Source organism: Lygodium microphyllum, chromosome 30 (genome assembly GCF_053477565.2).
Source record: "Lygodium microphyllum isolate KBCC chromosome 30, Lygodium_microphyllum_v1.1.10, whole genome shotgun sequence".
NCBI classification, from domain to species: Eukaryota; Viridiplantae; Streptophyta; class Polypodiopsida; order Schizaeales; family Lygodiaceae; genus Lygodium; species Lygodium microphyllum.
In genome coordinates this window covers 21,278,665-21,304,412 of record NC_141164.1, presented here as the reverse complement: position 1 = coordinate 21,304,412, position 25,748 = coordinate 21,278,665, and the positions used below count along the sequence as shown (strand labels likewise).

Here is a 25,748-nt window from a genome sequence, read left to right as displayed (position 1 = left end):
CCGCATCAGATAAACAACTTATAATCAGCTCTTTGGGACCACCTCAACTCTCAAGTCCGATCATTTCTCTTCATGAGCTACCATGGCTTCGTACTTGCCCATGTTTGCAAGATCCCCTCCACATCAGATGTCTAGAACCAGCTTGCTTCTATTTACCAAATTCAGCTCTTCTTTACATCTTAAGACCCTCAATGTGACTACATCACCTTTCAATGGTTGACTTACCAATCATGAAGGACCATATCAATAAGATGGAGAGGATTAGGGGACAAGCTTGCATTCCTTGGAAAGAAGGTTTCATTGAAGATACGGCTATAACATTGCTGTCACAACCCCCATCCCCCAAATACATCTTCTACACCAATCTTCTCACCTCCAAGGTTTGGGATACCATCATGTGCGAAGAGCTTGTGCTGATGATTTTGGAGCAAGATGCCCTAAAACATACCTCCCTAATCCAAGGTTGTACAATCATCAATAGCTCTTTAAGCCTACCAAAACTGGTAAATAAGAGAGAGTAAGAAAAAGTAAGCTTTTCATTTTCAAATGCAACATCTGTTATTTACAAAACAATACTAATTTATAATTGAAACTTTCTTGGTTTAAATTTTGGCACATCAGTAATGCCACATCATCAATTTATAGGGATATATCAGCATTGCCACTTCAACAATGTCATTGCCACACCAACAATGCCACATCAACACTGCAATGTTGTCATCATGAAATATGATCATGTTTATAGTTAGATGGACTATATCAAAATGCTCTTTCAAGTCATGAAATTACAATGAACAAATTCCATACATGCTAGAAACCTGATCCCTCAAGTTCAACACTATTTGATCATTGATAGATTGTGCGGCACCCCATTCTACAATCCTATTATTTACCTCTTTAACCCAACACTAATGCAAATTTGGGTTATAACCTAATATACTAGGGTTAGGATTTATTTACAAAGACAATCTATAGTATCAACTTGCCAAAATTACTCAAGGTTGTAGCACTTGCCCTAAATTATTGATCAAGTGGTCCCAACAAGAAATGGTTCTCTCAACAAATCATCAAAAATTGTCTTATTCTTGCTTTAAGAATGTGCAATACCACACGTTGATCCATGGATGAGAACTACTTGGTGTTAGTACTTTTATTGGTTGTGGTTGTATTTGAGCATTTGGATACACGACTAAGTAGGCATTTGGGCGGCCCCCCAAGTGGGCATTTGGGCAGTCTTTTACGTCTAGCTCTGTCTTAGACCCTTGCCCCATGGCCGATTTATAGGTGTCTCCTCTCCACTCTCATTCATTCATTGCATATCTGCATCCTGTTGGAGAAGGAGCCTGTGAGAGTGCACAACAGAAGGAACACAAACACACACACACACATATATATATAGAGAGAGAGAGAGCAGATAATGAAGGAATAAATATTGCACTGACTGAAATGTATGCTGAATACAAAGATGTGGATTGATCAGTCTCTGCATGCAGCAGGGAGCATCACCAGATCAGGCTGAAATGAGTGGCAACACCAATGTCAGTGAGGAACGGGAGCAAGGTGTGCTGTAACCTGCAGAAGAGAGTGAGAAGAAGAATGACTAGGGGGCAGCTATATATAGCCCCATCTCCCCAAAGCTGGCCGACTTGCTGGTGGCCAGCAAAATTGGCCGATTGGGCCCCAACAATGGGCCAACATGCACAAAAACGCCCTAAAAGGGCTACTGGCCACCTGAGAAGGAAATGCAGCCAAACACGCATCCTAAATGAACTGACAGAGCTCCTCTGTCTCCTGCCAGACTCTGACAGGAGCTCACAACCAGGAGATGACAAACTGACATGCTAAATAAGGCAGGCTAACACCCCCTCTCAGATCCTAGGAGGGTTTGAAGACCAAACAATCTCATGTGATGAAGCAAACAAGCCTTGAGCAAAGGCTTCATGAGGAGATCAGCCGCATTGTCCTCCATGGGACAGTGGGCCACCGCCAGCTCCGAATCCATGATCCGCTCTCAAATATAGTGGTACTGAATCTCAATGTGCTTCGTGCAAGCATTAAATCTTAGCCAGAGCAAGGGCACTTTAGTTGTCCACGCGAAGCTCCGTAGGTCCTGTCTATGGAAAGCCAATCTCCACTAACATACGACGGAGCCAAACTGCCTCCATAGCGGTCAAACATAAAGCACGATATTGAACCTCTATAGAAGACAAGGCCACAATAGGCTGCTGCTTGCTGCTCCAAGAGATAGCCTCCGAACAAGGGAGAAAGCATAACCTATACCGGATTGTCTCGCATCCACATCACCTACCCAATCCGAGTCACTCCATCTAGAAAGAGTGACCTTCTCTCCATACATGATCCCATAGGATGGAGTCCCCTGCAAATACCGAAAAACATGCAAGGCTGCTTGCCAGTGATCCTGTGTAGGAGTCGTCATGAAAGAAGACAACAAAGCCACCACAAAAGAAATATCCGATGGAGTGTGGATAAGCCAGATAAGAGAGCCAACAAGGCACTTGTAAATAACAGGTAGCATCTGGAAGGGAAACTCCATCTGCCACAATCTTGGACTCAGGGTCCATGGGGCAAGAAATAGGCCAACACTCAACCATACAAAACTTCGAAAGAAGCTCGAAGATGTACCTATGTTGGGAAATAAAAATGCCCTGTGCCATCTGATAAATCTCCAATTCAAGAAAGAAGTGAAGGATCCCAAGATCTGTCATGTCGAACTCTTGCCACAAAATAGCCCAAGTGCGATCCACCTCCTGAGTGTCACTCCCTTTAATGATAAGATCATCAACATATAAAATCACCAAAACACATCGGCAACCCTCAACCTTGAAGTATAGATTGGGGTCATGATCGGAGCCATGGAAACCACTCTACACAAAGAAGCGATCAATCCTCTCGTAGCAAGCTCGAGGAGCCTCCTTCAAGCTGTAAAGGGCCTTCCTTGAAGTATAGGTTGGGGTCATGATCAGAGCCATGGAAACTACTCTACACAAAGAAGGGGTCAATCCTCTAGTAGCAAGCTTGAGGAGCCTGCTTCGAGCTATAAAGGGCCTTCCGCAATTTGTAGACATGATCCTTCCCCTGCACAAGAAAACCAGGAGGCTGTGAAACATAGATCTCCTCTGCAAGGACGCCATTCAAGAAGGCTAACTTGACATCCATCTGATAAACAGGCCAACGGTGGTGGGCTGCAAGAGCTAAAATAGTCCGAATAGTAGACATCCAAGCTGTAGATGCAAAAGTCTCAAAATAGTCCAAAATTGCCCTCTGTGCAAAACCCTTGGCAACAAGCCTGGCTTTGTGCTTGTCCAAGGAACCATCTGCAAGGTACTTGGTCCTATAGACCCACTTCACACCAATCACCTTCCACTGCTTGGGATGTGGTACAAGCTCCGAGGTCTGATTTCGCTCAATAGAATCGAGCTCATCCTGCATAGCCTATCTCCAAACATCCTGTGCAAGAGCCTCCTTAACCATAGAAGGCTCAGAATCCTGAAGAATCTGTGACATAAGAGCATAGTTCATATAGAGTGAACTATCCCGCTAGGCCTATAATCATGCAGATCTGCATGGACCGGTATGAGTAGCAAGAAAGTGAGTGACACAGGAATCCTACATAGGCTGCCTGTACCACCAAGGAATCTGAATAGACTCCTACTGCAAGGGAGACCGAGTAGCCTCCAGAACCTGCAAAGCACCTACCTATGTAAAGGACTTCCCCTCACCAAGCGAAGGTAGATCCTCCTCATCTAAAGAAGGCTCTCCCTCTCTCAGCTAAGTCTCCCTATAAGACCCTTGAGGCGAGGCGAAAGGGGTATAAGAACTCGACGACGAAGTAGTTGCGTCCGCTAAAGGTGGAAGGGAAGTGAGAGTAGAGGGTAGAGAAGGAGGAGAAGGGGGAAGGAGAGGGGGAGGAGCCAAAGACAAAGAAAGGTGCTAAGAGGCAACCTGGAAGAAATAAAAGGAACAAAAGGCAAGGGAGGGTCAGTCAAGGACAAAGTATCACTTGTAAGAGAACCATCAATCGGATCCTCAAAACCCGTAGCCTCATTGAAGATCACATCCCTACTCACCTCAATCTGTCATCGGGTCGTAGAGCCAATATCCCTTCGTGGTTGTGCTAGAGCCTACCAATATAAGCTTCCTCAACTTCGAGTTGAGCTTCGTCTTCCACTTCTTCTTGTCCACATGGACAAATGCATGGCATCCGAAGATGCAAAAATGAGACGCGGAAGGCTTCGTCCCAAAGAAAGTCTCATAGCGAGTCATGTACTGTAATGCCGAAGTTGGAGAGCGGTTGCGGAGGTAAACCGCAATAGCCACCGCCACACCCCAAAGGAAATGAGGAAGACGCCTATGCTCTAGCATCAATCAGGCCATCTCCAACATGGTCCGATTCACACGCTCCACCACACCATTCTCTGATGGTGTGTTTGGATGAGAATACTCCATCCGAATGCCGTGATCCCTACAAACCTGAGAAAAGAGGTGAGAAGTAAACCCGCCACCGCCATCCGCTCATACACCACAAACTTTGGAAGTAGTTTGAGTTTATGCAAACACCTTCCACTCACAGAATTGGGAGTATGCCTCGCTCTTGTAGTCCAAAAAGTAAGGCCACAAATAGCGACAGAAGTCGTCCACAATCAACATCAAACACTTGGCCTTCCCAAGGGAGGCTATGCCCATAGGGCCACGAAGATTAAAATGTACGAACTCCAACAGCGTAGAAGCCCTCCTAGTGGCAACCCAAGGATGTGGCTACTTATGTTGCTTGCCTTGCAAGCAGCTACAGCACAAAGTGTGAATAGGAGGGAAATCTGGAACTCCCTCCACCACCTTCCTCCGAGAAGCCCGCCGTGTCACATCAAGGTTCAGATGCCCATAACGAGCATGCCAAAGCAGCCTAAGCTCGTGAAAAGAGCGCGCAGGTAAGGCTGCGAGCATATAAAGCCCACCCTCCTATGTACTTGTCCTAAGAGCTGCACCTGAGGAAGCATCCTCCGCCAATAACTACATCTTGTGTTAAGACAACACAAATACCTAACTTGGACAGACCATAAACAAACGAGGTTAAAACCCAAATCCGGTACATAGAGGACCCTGGCAAAAGAAGACTGTCTATCTGACAGTAAGGGAATAGTTCCCACTCTACGAATAGGAGCGGTAGAGTTGTCACCAATGGTGAGAGTGCCTCCTTTAGAACACGTCCTGAAGCCAATCCTTTCGGTAGGTTGTGTGAGAAGAAGCCCCACTGTCCACAAGCCAAGGCTTCGCTAATGTAGAAGAAGCAAGAGTTGTATCCTCCACCTCAAACCAATGTACAAAGATGGATTCTGTGGTAGCAGGGGTAGCCTTTGAATCCTTCTCCTTTAGCTGCAAGTGGGGATACTTCTGCCAACGCTTACTCCTCGGGGTGAGTGCCCTTCCCACAATGTGGGCACTTGGGCTTCTTCTCCTTCGAATCCTTCTTGTCCTCTTCCTTCTTATCCTTGGCCTTTTTCTTCTATTGCTTCTTCTTCCCACCACCTGTACCTACAGTAAAAGCCTTGGTGGAGCCAAAACCACTAGCCCCCACCTCTCTGGTCATGCTCCAAGACAAGCGGTAAAAGCTCCTCCCATAAGAGTTTCTCACACGTCCTCGAGGTGATAAGGCTAGTGTAGAAGACATCGAACCGAGGAGATAGCAGCTAAGTCAAAAGAATCATAGCCATGTCTTCAAAGGAGATCTTCCATCCAAGAGAGGCAAGCTCACCCCTCATATCCTCCATCTTTGTGATGTGCTCCTTCATGGAAGGAGAGTCGTCAAGATTGAGCATCCGCAACTTCTTCTCAAGGGATATCTTGTGGGCAAACATCTTGTGCTAATACAAAGATGCAACCTTCTTCCAAACTTCTGCCACAGTCTGCAACCTACAAACATGCACAAGAATAGAATCCTGTAGACTCATAAAGAGAAAGGAACGAGCTCGAGAGTTGAGCCGATCCCATAAGGCTACATGGTCCGTGAAGGCCCCATCATCGAGGTCCTCCATGACTAAGCAATGGGTGAAGAAACAAGCACCCATAGGTCGAAAGTGTCAACGATACACTCCACCTCACACGACCATAAGGAATAGTTGGAACCGTCTAATTTATCTTCCTTGGATAAAAAAGGGAGTATGGGCACCTAAATAGAGGGTATCAAAGAAGGCATACAAACATCCAATGGAGGCTTCTCTAACGGAACTTTTACTATAGATGGAACCCTCTGAGATACATGGACAAAAGGACGAATTCAAGGAGACTCCTATCGTCGATCACAAAACTCCCAATAGTCATGTCTCCACTCAAAGGAGTGTCAAGAAAGAAGCTCCTCCTACAAGTCATCAAAACCTGAAAGCTGGTGAGGCATTTTGCACACACCCAAGCAATCTGCATTTTATGTGACAACAATGACGAAAGAGGACGTCAACCTACAATTGGTGTAGATGTTAGAGATGTCATTCCCTAGACAGTGCAGCAGGCAGGCCACATCAGCAGTCTGCACAGGTGCCACATAGCAGCCTAAAGTCGGCTAAGCTTTGCAATCGGACAGATTTTCTGTCAGTCGGCTGCAGCCAACCTGGTCATGTTTGGCCTTTTCTTTTCTGCTATTTATAGCAGTCCTCCAATCACTTGTATCTGACAGAGAGCCTGCTGGTGACAGACAGCACGCGTGCTGATGGAGATCGAGGTCCTAAAGGAGGAGACATACGCAGATATCCTCTCTGTACCCGTGTATATTTCTGCATTCCTATACAGCATTCTACACTACAGATTTCCAGCATTTCACTGTCGTCTTCTCTCTCTCTGTTCACTCTCTCTCAGAGTCTTGGTCCCACGCTTCCACATCGCTGCACTCTGACATGGTATCAGAGCAGTGAAGATGGACTGACTGATTGAAGAACCTACCTGAAGAGGAGATTTCAGCGCAACACAAGGCTGCGTTTCTAGTATTCGAGGGCAAGCGAGAGGGCCGCGCATCGGAACAAGGCCGAAGCAAATGTGGGCGTGTAGGAAGTAGGTTGTTGCTGTTTGAAGGGGAGGAAGGCTGTGTTTTAGGCCTTCAATTGCAGATTTTACATTTTCATCGCCTTCGGCAACTGAAGAAGGTTCGGGAAGCGGAGGAAAGAGCGCTAACACGCTGCGTTTTCACCGTCACAGGGGGCTGCTTTTGCATTTGTGCAGGCGTTGCAGGTGAACGTGTCTACAGAGATGCGTTTTCACTGTCACAGGGGGCTGCTTTTGCATTTGTGCAGGCATTGCAGGTGAACGTGTCTACAGAGACTAACTTGGAGTTCCAGGCGGTCATGAACAGGAAGGTGCCTGTCCTACCAGCTCTTCCATTAGATCAAAAGCTTGATGGTGACAATTGCTGCATCTGGCACGTGATGATGTTAGCCATTCTGGAGTCTTGTGATTTGGCGAAGCTTGTGATAGAGGAGATTAACCGGCCCTCGGTGAGAGATGAGTCCAAACTCTCTTCCAATGCTCGTGCGGAGTTGACCAAGGCTCAGTCTCATTGGGACAAACTCAATGCCAGGATTTGTTCTTTTCTTTTGGTCTTGTACTACAGCTGTGATAGCTCACATCGAGCACTTGACGGTGGCTCGAGAGATATGGTTGGAGCTCGACCAAATGTATAACCGGATTACCTTGATGAAGAGGGTTTCTTTGGAGGTGCAGATGTGGACCTTGTCCGTGAATAAGTCTTCTTCGCTTTGGGAACACATCAATAAGCTTCGACAACTTCAGATGTAGGTTCAAAATGAGGGAAAGTCTATTTCTTCCGAAGACATGGCAATCACTTTATTGTCCCAGTTGCCACTACGATTCGGTACCTTTTAATCCACTCTTATTGCATCAGGGCGGGAGTCGATTCTTCGATGGGAAGAGCTGGTTCCTATGGTCTTGGACCAAGAGGAACAGTTGAAGGGACAGAATGCTTCCAAATCGGATGCATTGGTTGGTCAAGTCTCTTAGAAGAAGGGAAAAAACCAAAAGGAGGAGGAGGAGGAGGACAACAAATCCAAGAAGGACAAGGAGAAGGAATCGACTTGCCATATTTGTGGTAAGACCGGTCATTGGAAAAAGGATTGCCCCGACAAAGACAAGGACACCAAGAAGAAGGACCCAAAGGATTCTAGAGCAGTGGCTGCACCCTCATCACTTGCTTTTCTACACTTAGCGGTCATTGAGGACCCTACACTGAAGACTTTTGATGCTTTGATGACAGCTCCCAAGCTCGAGAGTGGATTGTGGACACTGGTGCCTCATGGCACATGACTCCTCCTGTTGGTGTTGCCCATTTGCGACCTTCGTGTGGGCAGATTCTCATTGGAGACAACTCTTCTGTGTCTATTGTTGCATGGGGTGAGATGCAGCTGATTCCAAATGGACGTAGCGGTACCCACACTTCCGAGGTATTGCATGTGCCAGGTCCAAGGTATCATTTGCTTTCGGTCCATAAGATTTGTTCTCTTGGCCTCTTGGTGGAGTTTGACAGTGATGCTATTCGCGTTCTCGATCGTGGATGGAGGAAGGTTCTCTCTTCAAGATATAAGGAGAATGGCATCTACAAATTGAAGTCTTCTATAGCTCTTACCTCTCTTCTTCTTACCTCTCACACATAGTCCGAGCTATGGCATGCTCGGTTTGGCCACCTGAACTATGAGTACCTTCGGAAGGCATTGCGAGGATCGTTTGTTCGAGGTTTTGCCGGACATAGTGGTGAGCCAACAGCCATGTGTCTCCTACATTCGTGGAAAGTTGCATCAGGATGCGATTCCCAACAAAGCTTTGAGGCAGTCTACTTCACCTATGGAGCTTGCATCTACGAATCTTTGTGGCCCGATGAGGACTAAGTCCTTGACGGGGAGCTTGTACTTCATGTTGATCATAGATGACTACAGGAGGATGACATGGGCCTATTTCTCGACGTTGAAGTCGAAGGCTTTCTCCCACTTCAAGGATTGGCTTCTCTTTGAGGAGAACTGATCTGGCCGAAGACTAAAGACCTTGCGCTCAGACAAGGGTAGTGAATTTGTGTCTAATGAGCTTGCTCGTTTTTTATGCAGATAGGGGCATTCACCAAGAGCTTGCTAACACCAACATTCCTCAAGAGAATGGCATTTTGGAGCGGAAGAACCAAAGTGTGATCGAGATGGTGCACACCATGATGGAGCACTGGCAAACACCTCAGTTTCTGTGGGCCAAGGCAGTGGCTACGGCAGTTCACATCCTAAATCGATCTCCCACTTCGGCCGTTGACAAGATGTCACCTTTTAAGGCTTACTTTGGGACTAAGCCTGATGTCTCTTATTTCAAGATCTTTGGGTGTGACACCTATGTGCACATCCCGAAGACGCAACGTGACAAGTCTGAGTTGGCTTTCCAACGACAAGTTTTTGTTGGCTACAGCTCCCAATCCCAAAGTTATCATTTGTTTGATCCCGTCAAACGGGCTGTCTACACGAGCCGAGATGTGCGGTTCGTGGAAGTTCTATCCACTGAGGGGGGTGAGGAGCACCCCATCCTTGGAGATCCAAGGGAGAGTTGGGCTCCCGAGAGAGTTCCTTTGGAGCCAAAGCCTCTTGATGGAGATTCTTCTTCTGATTCAAAGTTTTCCCTTCCACTAGCTAGCCCAGTGGAGCTTCTGTCAGATGATGTACCCGAGTCTTGAGCAGATGGAGAGCGACGAGGAGAGATCTGGCCTCCTCCTTGTTGGGCCCGTGACACACTCCGAGATTCAAGGATCAAGGGGGTCCCTGAGAAGTGGGAACCGCAAGATGGACCGCGAAGGTCACAGAGGAATCAAACACATTCTACGAAGCTTGTTTGCTCTAACTATTGCTTGATGACTTGTGCTATGCAAGATCGAGAGCCCACTTCTGTGAAAGAGGCTTTGCAGTCTGACCATTGGAGGAAAGCTATGGAAGCCGAGTCGGAGGCTATTGAGAGGAATGGCACTTGGTACCTTGTGCCTCGTCCCTCTCACAAGAAGGTGATTGGCGTCAAGTGGGTCTTCAAGACCAAGTACCTTAGCGATGGTTCTTTGGACAAGCACAAGGCTCGCCTTGTTGCTAAAGGTTTTACCCAGTGCCTAGGCATTGCCCTCCATGATACTTTTGCCCCCACTGCTCATATGGCGACTATTCGAGTTATTCTTACCTTGGCTGGCGATAGGAGATGGCCTATCTATCAATTGGATGTGAATTCTGCCTTTCTCAATGATGACTAGCAGGAGGAGATCTATATAGAGCAACCTCTTGGCTTTGAATCCTCGGATGGGAAAGTATACACGTTGAAGAAGGCCTTGTATGGCCTCAAGCAAGCTTTCGTGCATGGAACGAGAAGATTAACTCGTTCCTTCAGTCAAAGTGGGGATATCGGCGCTCCAGGGCCGATCTACAGCTTTATGTGCACACTTCCACGGCTGATCATCTATTGTTTGTGTTGTATGTTGATGATTTGATTCTAGCGGGTGAGCATGCACAACAGTTCCAAGAGACAAAGACAGCTTTACCTTAAACGTTCAAGATGATGAACTTGGGGCTTCTTCATTTCTTCTTGGGTCACGAGATTTATCACTCTCAGAGGGGGATTTTTATCTCTCAGCAGAGATACATTCAAGAGCTCTAGGTGACTTTTGAGATGGAGACTCATTGGACCATTTCTACTCCTATGGATCCGAACTGAAAGGCTACTTCACACTCAGCTTCTCCCTTGACAGATGCTTCCTGCTACCGTCAACTAATTGGCTCCTTGATTTGGCTACTCAACACTCGTGTTCATCTTTGTTTTGATGTGGGTCTTTTGGCAAGGTTCATGAGTGAACTCAAACAGGTGCATTGGCAAGCTGCCCTGAGGATTCTTCGATATTTGCGGGGGACCTCTGACTTAGGGATTTCTTATCCAGCAAGTACAGATGTTTCCGATCTTGTTCTTGCAGGTTGGAGCGACTCATATTGGGCTGGCGATGTGGACCACCATCGGTCTACTACAAGCTATTGATTTACCTTGGGTTCAGGTGTTATCTCATGGAGTAGCAAGAAGCAACCCACGATAGCCCTTTCTTCTACTAAGGCGGAGTATCAGGCCGTGTCTTCCCCAACCTGAGGTTGTGGGGCTTCGGAGATTATTGGAGGAGCTTAGCTGCCCCCAAATCTCACTTAGGTGATGATACCATGTGAGAGTGCGCAACAAAAGAAGGAACACGAACACACACACACACACACAAAGCAGATAATGAAGGAAGAAGTACTGCACTGACTGAAATGTATGCTGAATACAAAGATGTGGACTGATCAGTCTCTGCACACAGCTTGGAGCGTCAGTGAGACAGTGAGAGCGCCATATCAGGCTGAAATGAGTGGCAGCACCAATGTCAGAGAGGAATGGGAGCAAGGTGTGCTGTAACCTGCAGAAGAGAGTGAGAAGAAGAATGACTGGGGGCAGCTATATATTGCCCCATCTCCCCAAAGCTGGCCAACCTGCTGGCGGCAAGCAAAACTGGCTGACTGGGCCCCAAAAATGGGCCGAGCTGCACAAAAACGCCCTAAAAAGGCTACTGGACACCCGAGAAGGAAATGCAACCAAGCACACATCCTAAATAAACTGACACAGCTCCTCTTATCTCCTGCCAGAATCTGGCAAGAGCTCACAACCAGGAGGTGGCTAAATAAGGCAGGCTAACAAAGACTAGAGGCATTTTGGTAGTTGCCATGGCCCGTGTGGCTTGTATGCATCTTCTCATGCTTTGGAATATGGATTCCATGGCCTGTTTCATAATTTACCTCGTTCTTGTGTTCCTCTTTCTTGTTTATCTCTTCTCAAATTCAACAATTGTTTATTTTCACATGTTACCAAACGACCACTGTTGCTGGTTTTTTGGTGCTTTGTGTTGTTGTTTCTCCTTGTGACAAGTCTGCTCTAGCTGCATTTTTTTATCACGGAGGCTGCTGCTTGCTAGGTTTTGCTGTTGGCATCATCATCATGAGCTAGGCAATCTACCATGTATGCTGTGTGTAACTTCCCCTTGCTGGGAAAACTCATACTCTGCATTTGACAACTGTTGCTGCCGTTGATATTTGCCAACCTATTTCCACTCCCAATGACCAACCATCCTACGTTTCACATTTGACAAGCCTCCACATCAGCTATTGCAATCAGCCCACCTGGACTTGCTAGACACTCATCCACATCCACTTGATCTTTGGCCTTGCACTTTTTGGTTCACATATCACTTGCTCACGTTGTTTTTCTTCTTTTTTTAAATTCTAGGGCTGGTCATTGCACGTGCTAGTTGTCATGCTTTGCACTAGACACTCCACACTTATTCCTATCTCTCATGCTTAATTGAACTAGGCTTCTTGAACTGATGAAACTTTGATTTTTGCATGAATTGACCATTAGTGCCCTAGGTACTGTTAGCCTGCTCTTATTCAGTCTCAGTCTGTCATCTCCTGGTTGTGAGCTCCTGTCAGAGTCTGACAGGAGACAGAGGAGCTCTGTCAGTGTGTTTTTAGGCTGCTTTAGTCAGCATGCAGCCTTGGGCATTTTACAGCCCAATCTGGGCTGTTTCTGGGCTGACTGCCCATTATTTTGGGCAGTCGGACCAGATCTGGCCATAGTCGGCCAGATCTGGCTGGTCGGCCAAATCTGGCCAGCTCGGCCAGTTTGGCTGGTCGGCCAGTTTGCTGGCTGGGGGCTATTTATAGCAGCCCCCCCAGTCAGTCCAGCTTTCACTCTCTGCAGGTACAGCACTGCTTCCTCCGTCTCCGTTTCCGGCATTGGTGCTGCCTCTGCTTCCAGTCTGTCCTGGTTCCCTCACTGACGCTCCGGGCTGCGTGCAGGGACTGTTCTGTCCATTCCAGTGTATTCAGCATTCATCTCAGTCAGTGCAGACTTTCTTCCTTCATTCTCTACTTCCTCTCTCCTCTCCTCTGTGTTCCTGTTCTTCTTTCGCTGCGCACTCTCACATGGTATCATCGCCTGATTGAGAGCACGGAGGACGAGAGAAATACCTTACCGCTGCTGCCCACAATTCCACAACAGCCAAGCGATTGCTTCAGGCGGCTGCCAACAGGTCCATCCCAGCCAGGCGACTGCATCAGGAGGCTGTACAGCCTGCGTTTGCTGTACACAGGGGCTGCCACGTCATCCAGTGACGCAGCAACCCTGCGTTTGCTGCCAGGCAACCTCTTCTGCTGCAGGGCGACCTTCCTACAGCCTGCGTTTTGCTGCTCTGCAGGTCGCTTCTACCCCCGGCTGCTCCTTTCCTGCAGGCGACCTCTGTCTGGGCTTGTTCCCGATGCTGGTGGTCTCGATTCTGGTGTTCGACATCAGATCTATTTGCGTTTTGCAGATCCAGGTGTTTGTAGGCACTCTCTGCCTGCGTCTTGGTGGTTGGTGACTACATTGCTGGTCCTATTTCGTCAGCGACACAACTTTCTTTGGTATTTTGCAGATTGGAAGATGTCTTACCAGTTTTCAGGCTTTGAAGACTCAGAGGATGAGCTTCTTTCTCATCATTCCTCTGAGCGGAGGCGGGACTATCATGAAGTTCGACATCGGGAAGACCCTCCTCGCACTCGTCCTTCTTCAGTCCATGCATCTCAGAGGGTTCCATCTACTGCGAAGGTTTCTTCAGTGAAGATTGCATCAAATGCGCGGATGCCTTCGTTGATTCCCTCTATCCAGGTGCCGATTCTCCCTTCCTTTCCGAAGGAAGACAAGTTGGATGGTTCCAACTATTCCCTATGGTCATGCAAGGTGGCTTGCATCCTTGATACCTTTGATCTTTGGGAGCTTGTTTCTTCGCCCATCGACCGACCCCCCGTGAATTCGTCCGATGGCACCTCTATGGACCGTGCAGCCTTATGGGATAGGCTCAACTCTAGAAGCCCGTTCTTTTCTTTTTATGAGTCTCCATGATTCTGTTCTTGTACATGTTCACAGGTTAAAGACCGCGGCGGAAGTATGGACAAAGCTTGCGTCTTTGTATCAGCACAAGACATTTGCCCACAAGATTTCCCTGGAGAAGAAGTTGCGGATGCTCAATCTTGATGGTTCTTCTTCCATGAAGGAGCACATCACGAAGATGGAGGATATGCGAGGCGAGCTAGCCTCTCTTGGTCGTCTGATATCGTCTGAGGATATGGCGATGATTTTGTTGACTCAGCTACCATCACCCCGTTATGATGTCTTCTACACCAGCCTCATCACTTCGAGGACCCGTGAGACTCTCCTATGGGAGGAGCTTTCCCCGCTTGTCTTGGAGCATGACGAGCGACTCAAAGAGGTGGGAGCCAGTGGCTCCACCAAGGGATTTACGGCTTCCACAGGTGGTGGCAAGAAGAAGAAACAAAAGAAGGAGAAGGCCAAGGACAAGAAGGAGGAGGACAAGAAGGATGCGAAGGAGAAGAAGCCCAAGTGTCCCCATTGTGGGAAGGGCACTCATCCCGAGGAGAAGTGTTGGCAGAAGTATCCCCATTTGAAGCCTAAGGAGAAGGACTCGAAGGCGGCCCCCGCCACAACAGAATCTGCGTTTGTGCATCTCTTTGTTGAGGAAGACACTGCCCTAGCTTCTACCACACAGGAGAAGCCTTGGCTCGTCGACAGTGGGGCATCTTCACATATGACCTTCCGTCAGGATTGGCTTCAGGATCTTCGTTCCAGAGGGGGTACAGTCACCATTGGTGACAATTCTACAGTTCCTGTTCATGGAGTGGGGACTTTACCTATGTTTTCTGACAGGCGGTCTTCCTCCGCCAAAGTTCTCTATGTGCCTGATTTGGGTTTTAACCTATTATCTGTGCATGGTCTTACTCAGTTAGGTACCCGAGTCATTTTTACTCAGGATGCAGTCACAGTGGAGGATGCTTCTACAGGTGATGCTCTTTGGACAGGTACACAGGAGGGTGGGCTTTATACGCTCACAGCCTTGGCTGCACGGACTTCCCATGAGCTTGGGCTGCTCTGGCATGCTCGGTATGGTCATTTGAACCTCGATTCTCTTCGCCAGGCTTCTAGGAGGAAGATGGTGGAGGGACTTCTTGATTTCCCTCCTCTTCACACTTTGTGCCCTAGCTGCTTGAGGGGCAAGCAGCACCGGCAGCCTCACCCGCAGGTTGCTTCTAGGCGGGCTTCTTCTCCGCTTGAGTTGGTTCATACTGACCTTTGCGGACCTATGGGCACGGCCTCCCTTGGGAAGGCCAAGTATTTGATGCTGATTGTGGACGACTTTAGTCGTTATATGTGGCCTTATTTCTTGGAGTACAAGAGCAAGGCATACTCCCGTTTCTGTGAGTGGCAGGTGTTTGTGGAGACCCAAACAACTTCCAAGGTTCGTGGTGTTCGAGCTGATCACGGTGGAGAGTTCACTTCTCACTTTTTCTCTCAGTTTTGCAGGGATCATGGTATTCGGGTGGAGTATTCCCATCCGAACACACCATCAGAGAATGGTGTGGTGGAGCGTGGGAATCGGACCATGATTGAGATGGCCCGATCTATGCTGGAGCATAGGAGTCTTCCTCATTTCCTTTGGGGTGAGGCGGTGGCTACAGCGGTGCATATACGCAACCGCTCTCCGACTTCGGCATTACAGGACATGACTCCATATGAGGCTTTCTTTGGGAAGAAGCCTTCCGTGTCCCATTTTCGCATCTTTGGGTGCGATGCTTTAGTCCATGTGGACAAGAAGAAGAGGAAGACGAAGTTCGACTCTAAGTCAAGAAAGCTTATCTTCGTTGATTACAGTACGACCACGAAGGGATATCGGCTCTTCGACCCGACGACGCGGCAGGTTGAGGTGAGCAGGGATGTGATCTTTGATGAGGCTTCGGCCTCTGAGGATCCAATTGATGGTTCTATTTCAGATGTTTCTTCATCATCGACGGACCCCCCCCCCCCCCCCCACCTTCTCTCCCTTCACTTCCTTCCAGGATGCCTCTTAGCACCCCCCCTATTCCTCCTCCTTCGGCTTCCCTCTCCCCTTTGGTGGATGTGCCTTCGTCTACTACGAGCTCTTCTACCGCCTCTTCGGGATCTTCACGGGATATACAGCCTTCTTCAGATGCGGAGGATCTACCTTCCCTTGGTGAGGGGGAGTCCCTCTCCGATTTGGGTGCTTTACAGGTTCCGGAGACCCCCCGGTCTCCCTCACAGCAGCAGGAGTCTTTCAGGATTCCTTTATGGTATCGCCGGCTCATGCAGGACTCAGGTGTTACTCACTTTCCTGCTTCTTCTACAGGTCCACGTCGTTCAGCCCGTTTACAGGCCCAGCGGGACAGTTCACTATGTGTGAACTATGCTCTTATGTCACAGATTCTTCAGGATTCCGAGCCTTCCACTGTGGAGGAGGCTCTTGCACAGGATATTTGGAGACAGGCTATGCAGGCCGAGCTCGACTCCATCGAGCGAAATCATACGTGGGAGCTTGTACCGCGTCCCGCGAAACGAAAGGTGATTGGTGTGAAATGGGTCTTTAAGACCAAATATCTTGCAGATGGCTCCTTGGACAAGCACAAAGCTAAGCTTGTTGCCAAGGGTTTTGCCCAGCGTGCAGGGTTGGATTACTTTGAGACTTTTGCTCCTACAGCTAGGATGTCTACCATCCGAGTGCTTTTGGCTCTTGCTGCTCACCACCGTTGGCCTGTCTATCAGATGGACGTCAAGTCTGCTTTTCTAAATGGCGTTCTTGAGGAGGAGATTTATGTTTCACAGCCTCCTGGTTTTCTTGTGCAGGGGAAGGAGGATCATGTCTACAGGCTGCGGAAGGCTCTTTATGGCCTAAAGCAGGCTCCTCGTGCTTGGTACCAGCGGATTGACCGCTTCTTTCTACAGAGTGGCTTTGCGCGCTCCGCTTATGATCCCAACCTCTACTTACGGGTTGTGGATTCTCTTTCGGTGTTCCTCATCTTGTATGTGGATGATCTTATCATTACAGGGAGCGACACTCAGCAGGTGGAGCATACACGGTCCATTCTACAGCAGGAGTTTGACATGACGGATCTAGGGATCCTTCACTTCTTTCTAGGTCTGGAGATCTATCAGATGGCACAGGAAATTTTTATCTTGCAGCACAGGTACATCTCCGAGCTTCTTTCGGAGTTTGATATGGCTGAGTGTCGGCCTATTTCATGCCCTATGGACCCTGAGTCCAAGCTTTTGACAGCTGGAGTTCCTCTTACCGATCCCACCCGTTACAGGTGCCTTGTCGGCTCTCTTATCTGGCTGCTTCACACTCGGCCGGATATCTCTTTTGTGGTGGCTTTATTGTCTTCCTTTATGCAAACTCCTACCCAGGATCACTGGCAGGCGGCCTTGCGGGTTCTTCACTATTTGCAGGGGACTCGATCCTTTGGGATCATGTATGGAGATGGGATTACCCTTTCTGGATGGAGTGATTCTGATTGGGCAGGTGATGTGGATTCGCGACGATCCACTACAGGTTATGCTTTTACCCTTGGATCTGGTGCTGTCTCTTGGAGCAGCAAGAAGCAGCCTACTGTGGCACTTTCTTCTACAGAGGCTGAGTATCGGGCCCTATGTTCGACCACTATGGAGGCAGTTTGGCTCCGTCGCTTACTCGCGGAGATTGGCTTTTCCCAGACCGGACCTACAGAGCTGCGCGTGGATAACCAGAGTGCTCTTGCTCTGGCCAAGAACCCGGTGTTTCATGCTCGTACGAAGCACATTGAGGTTCAATATCACTATGTTCGAGAGCGGATCGTGGATTCAGAGCTAGTGGTGGTCTATTGTCCTACGGCGGCCAATGCAGCTGATCTCTTTACGAAGCCGTTGCCTCAGGCTTCTTTGCTTCATCACATGCGGTTCTTGGGTCTTCAGACTCTCCCAGGAGTTGAGAGGGGGTGTTAGCCTGCTCTTATTCAGTCTCAGTCTGTCATCTCCTGGTTGTGAGCTCCTGTCAGAGTCTGACAGGAGACAGAGGAGCTCTGTCAGTGTGTTTTTAGGCTGCTTTAGTCAGCATGCAGCCTTGGGCATTTTACAGCCCAATCTGGGCTGTTTCTGGGCTGACTGCCCATTATTTTGGGCAGTCGGACCAGATCTGGCCATAGTCGGCCAGATCTGGCTGGTCGGCCAAATCTGGCCAGCTCGGCCAGTTTGGCTGGTCGGCCAGTTTGCTGGCTGGGGGCTATTTATAGCAGCCCCCCCAGTCAGTCCAGCTTTTCACTCTCTGCAGGTACAGCACTGCTTCCTCCGTCTCCGTTTCCGGCATTGTGCTGCCTCTGCTTCCAGTCTGTCCTGGTTCCCTCACTGACGCTCCGGGCTGCGTGCAGGGACTGTTCTGTCCATTCCAGTGTATTCAGCATTCATCTCAGTCAGTGCAGACTTTCTTCCTTCATTCTCTGCTTCCTCTCTCCTCTCCTCTGTGTTCGTGTTCTTCTTTCGCTGCGCACTCTCACAGGTACTTCTCATACTCATTTCTATCTTCATTTCATTACTCATTGGCTCCTACGCGTTCTACTAATGATAAGCTCAAAGCCCCTGACTACTTAACTTGGCATGTGGTTGTGAAAGCTTGGTTTGAGCAAAAGCGACAACGGTACCTTCTTTCGGGATTGACTTCTCATCTCCAACAACCATCTCCTCTTCCATCTGGTTGGGACGAAGACAAATATGAGGAAGCAATCCTTGATTGGGATAGAGCTTCTTCCATGTACCTTGGAGCAAATCCTACAGAAAATCACCACTTCAGGAAGGATGGAATCGGTCTTCTAGCCCTAGTATGTCATCATCCCTCCTGACTCTCCAATGCTAGAGACAACGTGACGGGGTGATGGAGGTGGCATGTGGGGCATTGTGGCCTCATCCGTATTTAGGTGCAGTGGACCCTGAGCAAGGCTTTCTACATGTGTTGATGCAATCTAACAATGCAAATTATTGGACTAGTTTCGCTTTCAAGTTCATGACAACAGGTTAGTGAAACGTCCCCTAGAATCCAATCTACACACGAGATACGATGCAAAACTCACAATAAAAGGGATTGGACATCAAACTCACCTCCCAGCCATAGAGCCAAACGGGCTCATTGCCGAGCCTAGGAGCTAGCAACACTTCAAGTCATGGCCACATCCTAAGAGTTGGCATCCAATAACACCAACCCCCACCATCCGAGTGTACACATGCGTTGGTCAATGGGCCAAGAGTCCAAGAGTAGTGATCACACAATGAATGTGCACCATAGAGCCTTGAGTCCTATAAATAGGACTCGGCTGCCCTAAACAAAAAGTGTCGTTAGTGCTTTCACACTAACTTAGTACATTCACACTAGTCACTTCATGATCATTATCACCAATGCTACTAGCACCCATCCAAATGTCCAAAGACATAACACTTCCCCCCTTATGAATGACTCCTGTCCTCAACAATATCCTCAAGGACAAAGTGAGGAAAACAACTCTTCAATGAATGTACCGACTCCCAAGTAACCTCCACCTTGGGCAATTTTTCCACTTGACCAAATACTCCCGATAAATGATCCAATGGGATCATTTAGTCACAAGGTCAAGAACCAATTCAGATTCGAGTGGGAATGTTACGAGTAGTTTCCTCAAGCTACGAGACTTCCTCAATCGGGACAATCTAATCACCTTGTACCAATCATTCTTTCAAACAACTCACGTGGAATAGCAGATGAGCTTGCATTTCCGTCCAACTCATAGGATACGCTACTTACCTTCTTGGTAATCTGGAAAGAACCACAATATCTTGAAGAAGTTTATAGCACTTGTTGGTAATCATTGAACTGGAGTCCTTTAAGGTAAATCCACATGCCCCCCTAGGACTCTCTGTGAGTACCATGTCAATTAGCATAAAACGTCACATGCTCCTAGGCCTTTTTGATGCTTTTCCTGGCAATCATTAACATCTCCTATATATCGAGCCATGAGTTGGCAAGTCTTTTTGTCAAACACCTTTATAGTCTTTATGGTTTGCTTGATGAAATAGTAGGAGTTCAGGATTCTAAGTTCACTAGCCATTTCTAGCAAACAATCTTCCAAAAGGTGGAAATTTTATTGTCCTTGTTGTCCTCAAAACATCCTGAAATTGATGGACAAACCAAACAAATAAATCAAACCATGGAGGATATGTTGCATACATATGCCTCTCATAGACAATCTGATTGGGAGCGTTACCTTCCTCGGATTGAGTTTGCTTACAACAATGCTAAGCATTCAACTACTAATTATAGCCCATTTGTACTTATGTATGGTTATGAGCTAAAACCACCCATTGCCACAACGCTCAGGGGTGTGAAAATGCAATCCATAGTCCGCATTCTATACGATCTACGTGAGAAATTGACAATTACTAGGGAAAGTAAAATGGCCCATGATCATGCCACATTTTATGCTAACCAACATCATACTCCCAAAGAGGACCAAAAGGGTATGTGGATTTACCTTAAGTCCCAAAGGACTATGATTCAATGACTACCAACAACAAGTGCTATAAATTGTCTTCCAGGTATTGTAGTCCTTTCCAAATTACCAAGATAAGTAGCATATCCTATGAGCTGAACTTACCTTTGAAAATCCAAGTTCGTCTTGTATTCCACATCAGTCATTTGAAATAATGACTGGGACAAGATGAGCAAATTGTCACGATTGAGAAAGTCTCACAACTTCAGGATACTACTCGTTATGTTCCACTCGAACCAAAATTGGTTCTTAACCTTGGGACAAAACGATCCATCGGACCTTTTATCCCGAGTATTTGGTCAAGTGGAAAAACCACCCGAAGTCGGAGGCTACTTGGGAGTTGGTATGTTCGTTGAAGAATCATTTTCCTCACTTCCTCCCTGAGGATATTACTGAGGTCAACAATCACTCATAAGGGGGAAAGTGTTATATCCTTGGACATCCGGATGGGTGCTAGTACCATTGGTCACAGTGATCATGAAGTGACTTGGTACAAATGCACTAAGGACACTTCAAGCTTAGAAAAACTGAGTCTATTTGTAGAACTCAAGGCCCTACAAGCTAGTATGCACATTCATTGTGTGATCACCACTCTTCAACTCTTGGCCCATTGGCCAATGCATCCATGCACCGGGATGGTGTGGGCTAGTGGTATGGGACATCAACCCTTCGGATATGGTCATGACCCAGGTATCTAGGGACTAGACATCAGACTCCATCTCCAAACCAACCATGGAGCTAAACAAGCTCATCCCTGAGCCTGGGAGCTAGCAATGCTCCAAATCATGACCACATCCCAAGGGTCAGTGTCCCTTACTACCAACCCATACCATTTCGATATATAGATGCATCGACTTGGCTACCCTAACCCCGAAGTGTCCTTAGTGTATTCGCACTAAATCACTTCATGACCACTGTGATCAATGCTACTAACGCACATACACATATCTATGGTTAGATAGAAATCAATGTTTGCTCCTAGTATATCCTTGCACAAGGGCATCCCTTTCACGGCAATGTGACCAAAGGTGGCGAATCCATGGTCATGATGTGCTTTTCGTGAACCTCATTTGTGAGATGAGCATCAAGATTCAACTATTTCTACTTCTTCAAGGCTTGGCACAATCGACATCAACATCAACGTCTTTCCAAGGCACCTTGGTGGTGGCTTGATCACCCACTGCTACCTAGGTATCCATGGTTTTTTTTGCTTGTCATTGTTGTATAGAGTGTGGTGCTACAAGTTTCTAGCAAATCATTGTTATAGCATGGGACATAGCGATGGTTCCTAGGACTTCTTGTTTCCTCATCATTTTATATTTCATTATACTTGCCACCCTTTGATCTGAGAGAGGATGTTCATATTCATACATTTTATGGGTTTTACTGGTTGTATTTGAGCATTTGGGAGGGGCACTTGAGTGGGCATTTGGGTGACCTTTTATGTCCAGCTTTGTCATCTTAAACCTTGCCCCATATCATATTTCTAGGTGCCTCCTCTCTACTCTCCTCATTCATTGCACATCTGCATCCTATTGAAGAGAGAGAGACAACAGACAATCTAGTGGTTGCCAATTCTTACATATGTGCTTCCTTTATCATCTCTTTCAATATTCAACAATTGTTTCTTTGCTTCTGCGTTGTATCTCTTTCTCACATTTGGTTCATTTGGAAGCTCTAGTAGAAGTCGAATAAGACAACCATGCCTAATGGTCAACCTATAAGGGATGGTTAGGTTTCTACTTCCAAGCAATTTCCTTCCTACCTTGCTTTGGCTTCATGGGACTCTTGCTTGTGCTTGCTATACCACCTTCCAAAATTGAGTGTCTCATTTCACTTAAGCTAGTTCAGCCCTAATATGTTGGTACTCTAGCTTAAGTAGGAGGGAAATTTGCTATATTTCCCCTACAATTCAAAGTATGTGAACGTCTTTGTGTGTCTTCTATTTCACTTGTGAACACTACCAACTCTTATAATTGATGTGAATTAACTAGGACCTAGGTAGATGAGAAGCTTCATTCATACAAGGACTCGTATCCTTACTTTCACAATTTCTTGACTTCAAAATCTAGCTTGCAAAATTTCAACTACCATGTGGAGAGAGAATGTTGTGATGCCATCCACAAAGAGAGGGAGAGGCTTAGAATCATTCAGTAGTTAGTGGCTAATCTACAAATGATGCTTCTAGAGAGAAGGGAGGTAAATTCCTTATTCATGCTTCTCAAAAGAGAAAACAAAAATGGTGCCACGACAATATATGTCATGGGTACTTTCTCTCACTGATGCCTTTAATCTCAAAATTTGCAATAATAAATCCACCCACTGAGTGGCAGTGAGCCATGCCTATCTAGTCCCAACCCTAGCATGCACTTATCAATAGAACTTTTGAGGATTGCAATGTCATCTTGGTGCCCTACATGCTTTGTGCATAAAAACGATCTCAATATGAATAAATCGAAAACATGGTCTTTCTTACCTTCACTACTTGGTTCACCGACTTAAGGTAGTGCAATGTCCAAATACTTGACTACATTTTCAAGTGTCTAACATGGATTTTGTTCCTTTTATTCCTTGTTGTGTCCTCTTCAACTAGTGTAATGTACTCCACCTACCATTCTCATATTCAATTTATGGGTCCAGGCATGAACTACCCATTTGTACCAACTAATCCATGTTTTGCAAGAAATGTCTTATTCCCTTTCTCCACCTCCTATCCCAATGAGTATCATGGCTAGCATACATGGTCACCATGCTTCAAAATCATCAAGGATGACCCTGAGCTAAAGCTTATATAGTGCATACTAATTAGTTCACTCATAACATTTCCCTTACCTCTAAACTGATACATTTTGGCTGCCTAATCAGAGATCTCTGAAAAATGCATGTTTCTCATTAGACCGTTGAAACTCTCCAAAATTTGCAACAGGTGATCAAATGAATTGCATGGCAGAAAGATGTGTGTATCTTGACCTGCATGTGCAACAATTAATAATTCCATTTGTGTCACACACGTGCTTGTTACCATGTGCAAATCTTTTGGAATACCACCAACTTTTACTTTGCTGCAATTGCATCACATTTTCAGTGACAGGATTCTACAGAACCATTAAAAAATGAGCTCACAAACTAACAATGGAATGGCTTTACTGGCCACAGAATCCAGCCAGTCAGCTCTTGACCATCTGAATAAGCAGGACATCTAAGACATCTAAGTCGATAATTCAATCAAAAAATCGATGATGTGGACAAACATAACTTGCTGAAAATCTATCTAGTTTAAAGGTGATGCTTCACCTTTTGTTTTGACATGAGCAATTTCTCCACCTATTACAGAACAGCTGAGAAAGAAATCGCCTTTTAAAGAATCTCTCTTCCCGAGTCCCTCTCATTACATATCCAACAATCAATCAGCCCAGAAAACAAACAAATGATGAGATTCACCTGCAAGATCTAGCAATTGCTTCAAGGCCGGTAGTAGAGAAATCAGAGCATTTGTCAAGTTTAAGCACTTGTAACATATGACCACGCTCTTTAGCAAGGGTGAACAGGTCCTCATCAGTGACAATCATACGTCGGAGATGGATACTCTTTAGGCAGACGCAATTGACAGCGATTTCAGAGATCCAAGGTTTGGCATAGCCTCCCCACTTCTCAGGAATAAGGTTAAACATGGAGGCCCTTGGCTGCCCCTTGAGCTTCACTGTCTCTAGGGCCTTAAACCGCCGGGTGAGGCTGGCAGGGTGGATGGCGTAGCAGCAAGCTATCGTTATGTCTTTGCGAGTGCGCCTATCAACACTGTACCATTTCTTACAGACTCGTGATATGGCACTCCGGTCAGCAGCATTGTCGATGTAACCGAACACGCATTCAAGGGCGGTTTCGGGGATATTGTCGCCTGGCAGGAGCTGCCGTGGCATCCCCATAGCTGCAGGAGGGGGAGAAACACAGACCCTAGCGTTGGAGGAGCAGGTAGCGGGGGGAGGAGGGGGGAGGCGGCCTGAACTCGGTGTGCTGAGGCCGCGAAGGGTGGTGGCGGGAGGGGGCGGCGAGGGGGGCAGGAGCCATAATTTGGAAGTCTATGGTGTTGATTGAAGACCTGTGTCGTAGTTCGGGCGGCTGTATGGTGCCTTGCAGGTGGAAGGGAAGGGGGGGGAACTGAGGGTAGGAATGGATCTGTGGGAATCGGGAAAGACCGCCTCTACAGGGAGCAGTTGCGAATTGGAACCATCGTAAATGGCAGGAGACAGGCTGCTGCCAATAACGTCGTCATCATCTGGGGAGAAGCGCGCTTGTATGTGTATGTGCTCTCCTGCCTCGTCTCTTTCCTCTCCTCTCATCAATCCTGTAACCTGTTCTCTCTCGCTCTGTCTCTCTCTCTCTCTCTCGACAGGGATGTCTGCCGGCGTGTCTCCATTGCCAGCTTGTGTCAGCCAACCAGCCCCTCGGCCCCGGGCCTCCCCTTTCCCTCCACGTCATCCTGTCCTGAACCAGCCCCTCCCATTTCCCTCCACGTCATCCTGTCATGTGGCTCTTTTGGTTGCTTGCTCCTGGGCTCCACCTGCCCAATCTGTCCTATCTTATATAACGCCATCACCAATTGGCAATCACCCCTACCTGCATTTCACAGGTTCTATTGTTATTATCATTATCATTATCATTTAGTTTTGTTTTGGTCTTTTCCTTTAACCTTAGAGTTTTATTTCCCCTTTAAAACAGGCCGTGCATGGAGCCACTCTAGAAAGTTCATCACTTGATTGCCCCATGCGCATTGCGCATCACTTCCATTCAAGAAAAAGGAGCAAAGTCACTTCATTGCCCTTCATGTCCCTTCAAGGAAAGAAAAAATAAAGTTAGAATTTTCTTTGGGCCGTCCCATTCACAACACGCGTAAGTTAGGCTAGTTACACACCAAATAGCTAACGGCCACTTTCTATGCCGATGGACTTGCGTGTGCTCCATGAGCTTTACCTACCGATAAATTGAGACACATTCAAGTCCTTGATAGTGCACCCAAGGCGTGAAGGCCACAGAAAAAATTCCATTCAAAACAAACAAACTGCAGACTAGTGCATGCATAAAACTTCATGAAGTAAATGGAGTACCCTCATTCTTTTTAGGGCAGATCAATGTCCTTCCACCTTCGACCACTGAACCAAGGGTAACATAACCACATGCTTCAACTTAATTCTACTAACACACGTAGGTCAATTTGGCATGTGCATATCATTCCTCTTAGAGACAAGCGCCACAATTTAGTTATGCACC

At 47.1% G+C, this 25,748-nt stretch overlaps 1 protein-coding gene across 1 annotated transcript in view; it reads right to left on the bottom strand.

Annotated features, from left to right (window-relative positions):
* Positions 1–24,896, bottom strand: part of LOC148009615 (coronatine-insensitive protein homolog 1a-like) — a 31,971-nt gene extending 7,075 nt beyond the window's left edge. Inside the window, exon 1 of the mRNA XM_087673494.1 lies at positions 23,925–24,896. Within this exon, the coding sequence (XP_087529620.1) occupies positions 23,925–24,406 (482 nt within the window). The 5' untranslated portion in view covers positions 24,407–24,896. The remainder of the gene's footprint in view (positions 1–23,924) is intronic.
* Between the last annotated feature and the right edge of the window lie 852 nt (positions 24,897–25,748).